The 9,466-nt window shown below is 44.1% G+C and overlaps 1 protein-coding gene across 2 annotated transcripts in view; it reads right to left on the bottom strand.

Moving 5' to 3' along the window:
• The window catches only part of fcho1 (FCH and mu domain containing endocytic adaptor 1), a 55,894-nt gene that overhangs the window by 8,315 nt on the left and 38,113 nt on the right, over positions 1-9,466 (bottom strand). For both annotated transcript variants that reach the window (XM_062998812.1, XM_062998813.1), the window contains 6 exons: positions 5,664-5,839; positions 5,477-5,501; positions 2,845-2,901; positions 1,705-1,756; positions 1,331-1,449; positions 384-1,232 (listed from right to left, as the gene is read on the bottom strand). In XM_062998812.1, coding sequence (XP_062854882.1) covers positions 384-1,232; positions 1,331-1,449; positions 1,705-1,756; positions 2,845-2,901; positions 5,477-5,501; positions 5,664-5,839 — 1,278 coding nt within the window. The remainder of the gene's footprint in view (positions 1-383; positions 1,233-1,330; positions 1,450-1,704; positions 1,757-2,844; positions 2,902-5,476; positions 5,502-5,663; positions 5,840-9,466) is intronic.

Here is a 9,466-nt window from a genome sequence, read left to right on the forward strand (position 1 = left end):
TGCTCATTGGATTTGTATCGTCTTTCTGATTTCGGTTGATGCGGTGGGTTTACTTCTGGTGACCTGGTGGCAGGAGCTTCCTCACCTGACCCAGACCTCAGACCTCAGACCCAGCGTAGACTATATGTAGTACAAAACAGATTTATGACATCACAAGAGATCTGTTGTAAGCTGTTAGCGTATCGATTTTCCCGTCCCATCACGTGTGATTATTTTTTAGTCTTCCAGGTTCACTGAGGCCCCCTAGTGGATGTCATGTTAAGAACCACCTCGATGCATCATTTTGTAACCCGTCTGGACCTTAAATTGAGCAAAAGTTTCAGATCTTGGTGCCTTTCTTGCTCACAGACTCGATTAAACGTAAATAAGGTGTAATAACGTACCTGTGTGTGCGCTGACGTCCAGGCAGTCCTGATCCTGGTCGGTGGAGAAGCAGAGGTCCTCCTGCGGGCCGGAGAGACGAGTGAGCGGCGGTCCACTGCGCCGCAGCTCCTCGCCCGCGCTCCGCCGCCTGGCCGTCCCTCCACCTCTGCGTTCCCTCTCTGCTTCGGCTCTGCCGGGCCTCCTGCCGCCGTCCTGCGTTCCATCGCTGAACGGGTTATGGACCGAACCCCAGGGAGTCAGCGGCGTCTGAGGCTGGACGGTCGGAGCGGGGTCCGAGCCGGTTCCCGATTGGCGCGTCGGGCTGCCGATCGTGGTGACGGCGAACGGATCGCCGCGGGATTCGGGAGGCGGCGCGCTCCGGTCTCTCCTCCGTTCTCGGTCCTTGCGGGAGGAGGAGGGATGCGGGCGCGGTTTGTTGTCGGCCGTGGGCGGGGCGGGGTGAGTGGGAGGCGGCGGTACCCAGGCGTCGGGAGTGACGGTGCGACCGTCCTGGCGCTCGAACGCAGCCAGGAAGGCGTCCTCCTGAGGGGTGTGTTTACAGCCCCGCACGCCGGGATCCACGCCGTTAGGAGACGGAGGGAACGCAAACGAAGGCGGCGGGTTTCCGGCGAGGGGAGGAGCTAACGCAGAGCGCTGGAACGACGGCCACTCTTGGGGATGTGGCGAGCGGGCGGGTAAGAGATCGACGGGTCTTCCTGAGGGTGTGGAGTCTTTAGATTGTGCAGATGAAGGCCAGGCGGCCCAGCCGGGGGTCTCGGGTGACGCTCCCAAGGGTTGCTGGGAAGGCGAGTCCAACCCGGAGTCCTCCACGTTCTCGGGGGACGAGGACGCCGATGAGAACGCGCCGTCTAAACAGGAAACAGGAAAGAGATCCGGAGGTAAGAACGAGTAACAGAACCCAGTGGTGTGTGTGTGTGTGTGTGATCAGTATAACGAGCTGGTTTACACTCGGATGAATTGAGGGCCGACTGGATCTGTTCTGGTCCCGAGAAGCTGTGTGATTTGAAGGCCGATTCTAGAGGTGGACCGAACAGCGAGTCGGAACCGGACGCCGTGGAGTTCAACCTGAGAGAGACGAAACCATCAGAGAATCCTACAATACCCACACATTTACCCACACATTTTATATATACACATTTTATATACACCAGGGGTCTGTGTGAAAACCAAGCGCTCTGTCTACACTCCCGAGAAGAGGGCGTGTCTAAATCCTTAGCTCCCTTAAAATGCTCCGACTGAGGCGCCTTTAACTCCGAGTGATGATCTGACCCCATTTAAAAAGAAAAAAAGAGCTGCTTCGTGCACCGGTTCGGTGCGTACCTGCTGTGGTCCGGGCTGGAGGTGGATTTGCGCAGACCTTCCTGCTCACCGTCTACAACACAGACACATCAGATCAAAGAGAAACACACACCGGAGATCACTAGGGGTGCAACAATCGGCATGGTAACACTGACCTTTATTTATTTTATTTTATTCAGATTTATTGCCATGTTCAGCCTGTACTTTTTTTTTTTTTGCCATTTACTCTGACTATAAGTGCTAAACTACAGAGCCGAGATTACACCCGGTCACCTCCGACATCGACCAAACACATTTCATGACCTGTTACATGACAAAATGTAATAACATGAGCCTCATAGTCCTCAGAATCACACACACACACACACACACACACTTATCATCATCAAATCCCAGAGTACAGGAATAGTCCCAGATCTGACGCTGTAATTACACCGTTCAGACGTTCAGACTCAGATCAGCTCATCATTACAGCCTGTAGTACCAGAACATCACCCGGGTGGCACAGCGGCCTGTTACGCTAACTCACCACGGGCTAAGCACCGGGTTCGTATCTCAGCGGTGCTATCGGCCAGCCAGGCATCGACAAGCGAGCCACATTTTGTTCGTGATTTTTACTGCGACTCAACAAAACAAAACACTAAACAAAATTAAGTTAACTAATAAAAATAGTAATCTGGTCCCACTGTGGTTTACAGGATGTAACGTAAAGCCTCCACAAGGGTGTACAAGTTCAGTTTGTGTTTATGTGCCTGTTAAAATTCGTGTATTTATTTATTTATTTATTTTTTTGGTTCGCAACTTTCTTGCCTTGCAGTTCTTCCTTGTAGAACTGGACCCACCGTGACCCTGATCAGGGTAGTCTTTGTCCGTTTTATTATTTATGTCTGATTCATTGGGCGAAAGACGGGAAACAGAGCAGATGTCCTGACTGCAGGTCTTTGGGAGGAAACCGGAGCACCCAGAGGAAATCCACACAGACACGGGGAGAACATGCAAACTCCACACAGAAAGGACCCACACAGTCGGGGATTTAAACCCAGGCACAGGTGCGTTTTGGACAGTGTTGGTTATTTTTGTCTGTCTGATCCCTGTGTGTGTGTGTGTGTGTGTGTGTGTGTGTGTGTGTGTGTGTGTGTGTGGAGATGGGTGTATGCTTACCCCTGTGGGGGGCGACATCACCATCACCCTCCAATCGGCCTGCAGTACTGGAGTTACCTAGAACAGAGGAACAGGAGGGGTAAGAACACACACACACACACACACACACACACACACACACACACACACACACACACACACACAACACACACACAACACACACACACACACACACACACACACAATCAAAAACACACACACACACACACACTCTCTAGAACACACACACACAATCAAGAACACAAACACTCTCTAGAACACACACACACACACACTCTCTCTCTAGAACACACACACACAAGAAAACACACACACACACACTCTCTCTCTAGAACACACACACACAAGAAAACACACACACACACACACTCTCAAGAACACACACACACAACACACACACACACAACACACACACACACAATCAAGAACACACACACACACTCTCGAACACACACACACACAATCAAGAACACACACACACACACACTCTCTCTCTAGAACACACACACACAAGAAAACACACACACACACACTCTCTCAAGAACACACACACACACAACACACACACACAACACACACACACACAATCAACACACACACACACTCTCGAACACACACACACACTCTCTAGAACACACACACACACACACAATCAAGAACACACACACACACTCTCGAACACACACACACACACAATCAAGAACACACACACACACACTCTCTCTCTAGAACACACACACACAAGAAAACACACACACACACACACTCTCAAGAACACACACACACAACACACACACACAACACACACACACACAATCAAGAACACACACACACACTCTCGAACACACACACACACTCTCTAGAACACACACACACACACACAATCAAGAACACACACACACACTCTCTAGAACACACACACACAACACACACACACACTCTAGAACACACACACACACACTCTATAGAACACACACACACACACACACTCTCGAACACACACACACACAATCAAGAACACACACACACACTCTCTAGAACACACACACAACACACACACACACACACACTCTCTAGAACACACACACACAATCAAGAACACACACACACTCTCTAGAACACACACACACAACACACACACACAATCAAGAACACACACACACACACTCTAGAACACACACACACACACACTCTAGAACACACACACTCTCAAGAACACACACACACAACACACACACACACACAATCAAGAACACACACACACAATCAAGAACACACACACACACTCTCCAGAACACACACACACTCTCTAGAACACACACACTCTCTCTAGAACACACACACACACAGTCAAGAACACACACACACACACTCTCTAGAACACACACACAACACACACAGTCAAGAACACACACACACTCTCTAGAACACACACACACAAGAAAACACACACACAATCAAGAACACACACACACACTCTCCAGAACACACACACACTCTCTAGAACACACACACAACACACACAATCAAGAACACACACACACACTCTAGAACACACACACACAAGAAAACACACACACAATCAAGAACACACACACACTCTCCAGAACACACACACACTCTCTAGAACACACACACACACACTCTCTAGAACACACACACACAAGAAAACACACACACAATCAAGAACACACACATACACTCTCCAGAACACACACACACTCTCTAGAACACACACACACACAACACACACAATCAAGAACACACACACACACTCTCCAGAACACACACACACTCTCTAGAACACACACACACAACACACACAATCAAGAACACACACACACACACTCTCTAGAACACACACACACAAGAAAACACACACACACACAATCAAGAACACACACACACACTCTCTAGAACACACACACACACACACAATCAAGAACACACACACACTCTCCAGAACACACACACACTCTCTAGAACACACACACACAACACATACAATCAAGAACACACACACACACACACACATGAAAACACACACACACACACACACAATCAAGAACACACACACTCTCTAGAACACACACACACACACACAATCAAGCACACACACTCTCTAGAACACACACACACACATGAAAACACACACACAATCAAGAACACACACACACACACTTTCTAGAACACACACACTTTCTAGAACACACACACACACACATGAAAACACACACACAATCAAGAACACACACACACACTTTCTAGAACACACACACACAATCAAGCACACACACACACACAAGAAAACACACACACACACACAATCAAACACACACACACACACACACACACTCTCTAGAACACACACACACACACACACACACACACAAGAAAACACACACACACAGATACACACACACAAGAAAACACTCACAAAAACACACACAGACACACACACTCTAGAACACACAGATACACACACTCTCAATAACACACACACAGATACACACACAAGAACACACTCTCAATAACACACACACACACACTCAAGAACACACATTCACACACACACACACTCAAGAACACACATACACACACACACACAGATGTAGATGAGAGCAGAACTTACGTGAGATGTGTCTCTTCATCATCACCTGTAGAGAGAGATCAGATCAGATCAGATGAGGGATTAGACTCTGATCAGTCAGGCGGGTGTGTACAGTTCTACAGGTGCACAGTTTAACCTGAGCTACCTTCCTTAGATGCGTCCGCTGCCCGTTTCCTATTAAGAAGCAGAGTTTGACATGGTGACTTACCCCGGGGTTGAGTGGCAGGGTGAGCGCCCCCACCGTAGCCTTTAGCTCCAGCTCGTTAGCCGCCGAATTGTTGCGGCTGCAGACGGGTCGGATCTGGACGTGGAACTTTTTCGGCTCCTCGTCGTCGAAGTCGGAGTCGCTGGAGTAAAAGCTGTTCTGTTTATCCGCTGTGCAGCGTGAGTCTGAGTCAAGGACCAAACACGTACTTATAGTGTCACTGCTAACTGCTAAACTCATACGCATACTATCCCAGTTAACTGCTAAACACATACACATACTATCCCAGTTAACTGCTAAACTCATACGCATACTATCCCAGTTAACTGCTAAACACATACACATACTATCCCAGTTAACTGCTAAACTCATACGCATACTATCCCAGTTAACTGCTAAACTCATACGCATACTATCCCAGTTAACTGCTAAACACATACACATACTATCCCAGTTAACTGCTAAACTCATACGCATACTATCCCAGTTAACTGCTAAACTCATACGCATACTATCCCAGTTAACTGCTAAACACATACACATACTATCCCAGTTAACTGCTAAACTCATACACATACTATCCCAGTTAACTGCTAAACTCATACGCATACTATCCCAGTTAACTGCTAAACTCATACACATACTATCCCAGTTAACTGCTAAACTCATACGCATACTATCCCAGTTAACTGCTAAACTCATACACATACTATCCCAGTTAACTGTTAAACTCATACACATACTATCCCAGTTAACTGTTAAACTCATACACATACTATCCCAGTTAACTGCTAAACACATACACATACTATCCCAGTTATCTGCTAAACACATACACATACTATCCCAGTTAACTGCTAAACTCATACACATACTATCCCAGTTAACTGCTAAACTCATACACATACTATCCCAGTTAACTGCTAAACTCATACACATACTATCCCAGTTAACTGCTAAACTCATACACATACTATCCCAGTTAAATGTTAAACTCATACGCATACTATCCCAGTTAACTGCTAAACTCATACACATACTATCCCAGTTAACTGCTAAACTCATACACATACTATCCCAGTTAACTGCTAAACTCATACACATACTATCCCAGTTAACTGCTAAACTCATACGCATACTATCCCAGTTAACTGCTAAACTCATACACATACTATCCCAGTTAACTGCTAAACTCATACGCATACTATCCCAGTTAACTGCTAAACTCATACACATACTATCCCAGTTAACTGCTAAACTCATACACATACTATCCCAGTTAACTGCTAAACTCATACACATACTATCCCAGTTAAATGTTAAACTCATACGCATACTATCCCAGTTAACTGCTAAACTCATACACATACTATCCCAGTTAACTGCTAAACTCATACACATACTATCCCAGTTAACTGCTAAACTCATACACATACTATCCCAGTTAACTGCTAAACTCATACGCATACTATCCCAGTTAACTGCTAAACTCATACACATACTATCCCAGTTAACTGCTAAACTCATACGCATACTATCCCAGTTAACTGCTAAACTCATACGCATACTATCCCAGTTAACTGCTAAACTCATACACATACTATCCCAGTTAACTGCTAAACTCATACGCATACTATCCCAGTTAACTGCTAAACTCATACACATACTATCCCAGTTAACTGCTAAACTCATACACATACTATCCCAGTTAACTGCTAAACTCATACACATACTATCCCAGTTAACTGCTAAACTCATACACATACTATCCCAGTTAACTGCTAAACTCATACGCATACTATCCCAGTTAACTGCTAAACTCATACACATACTATCCCAGTTAACTGCTAAACTCATACGCATACTATCCCAGTTAACTGCTAAACTCATACGCATACTATCCCAGTTAACTGCTAAACTCATACACATACTATCCCAGTTAACTGTTAAACTCATACGCATACTATCCCAGTTAACTGCTAAACACATACACATACTATCCCAGTTACCTGCTAAACTCATACACATACTATCCCAGTTAACTGCTAAACTCATACACATACTATCCCAGTTAACTGTTAAACTCATACGCATACTATCCCAGTTAACTGCTAAACACATACACATACTATCCCAGTTAACTGCTAAACTCATACACATACTATCCCAGTTAACTGCTAAACTCATACGCATACTATCCCAGTTAACTGCTAAACACATACACATACTATCCCAGTTAACTGCTAAACTCATACACATACTATCCCAGTTACCTGTTAAACTCATACACATACTATCCCAGTTAACTGTTAAACTCATACACATACTATCCCAGTTAACTGTTAAACTCATACACATACTATCCCAGTTAACTGCTAAACTCATACACATACTATCCCAGTTAACTGTTAAACTCATACACATACTATCCCAGTTACCTGTTAAACTCATACACATACTATCCCAGTTAACTGTTAAACTCATACACATACTATCCCAGTTAACTGCTAAACTCATACACATACTATCCCAGTTAAATGTTAAACTCATACGCATACTATCCCAGTTAACTGCTAAACACATACACATACTATCCCAGTTAACTGCTAAACTCATACACATACTATCCCAGTTACCTGTTAAACTCATACACATACTATCCCAGTTAACTGTTAAACTCATACACATACTATCCCAGTTAACTGTTAAACTCATACACATACTATCCCAGTTACCTGCTAAACTCATACACATACTATCCCAGTTAACTGCTAAACTCATACACATACTATCCCAGTTAACTGTTAAACTCATACGCATACTATCCCAGTTAACTGCTAAACACATACACATACTATCCCAGTTAACTGCTAAACACATACGCATACTATCCCAGTTAACTGCTAAACTCATACACATACTATCCCAGTTAACTGCTAAACTCATACGCATACTATCCCAGTTAACTGCTAAACACATACACATACTATCCCAGTTAACTGCTAAACTCATACACATACTATCCCAGTTACCTGTTAAACTCATACACATACTATCCCAGTTAACTGTTAAACTCATACACATACTATCCCAGTTAACTGTTAAACTCATACACATACTATCCCAGTTAACTGCTAAACTCATACACATACTATCCCAGTTAACTGTTAAACTCATACACATACTATCCCAGTTACCTGTTAAACTCATACACATACTATCCCAGTTAACTGTTAAACTCATACACATACTATCCCAGTTAACTGCTAAACTCATACACATACTATCCCAGTTAAATGTTAAACTCATACGCATACTATCCCAGTTAACTGCTAAACACATACACATACTATCCCAGTTAACTGCTAAACTCATACACATACTATCCCAGTTACCTGTTAAACTCATACACATACTATCCCAGTTAACTGTTAAACTCATACACATACTATCCCAGTTAACTGCTAAACTCATACACATACTATCCCAGTTAACTGTTAAACTCATACACATACTATCCCAGTTACCTGTTAAACTCATACACATACTATCCCAGTTAACTGTTAAACTCATACACATACTATCCCAGTTAACTGCTAAACTCATACACATACTATCCCAGTTAAATGTTAAACTCATACGCATACTATCCCAGTTAACTGCTAAACACATACACATACTATCCCAGTTAACTGCTAAACTCATACACATACTATCCCAGTTAACTGCTAAACTCATACACATACTATCCCAGTTAACTGTTAAACTCATACACATACTATCCCAGTTAACTGTTAAACTCATAC

Source organism: Trichomycterus rosablanca, chromosome 7 (genome assembly GCF_030014385.1).
Source record: "Trichomycterus rosablanca isolate fTriRos1 chromosome 7, fTriRos1.hap1, whole genome shotgun sequence".
NCBI classification, from domain to species: domain Eukaryota; kingdom Metazoa; phylum Chordata; class Actinopteri; order Siluriformes; family Trichomycteridae; genus Trichomycterus; species Trichomycterus rosablanca.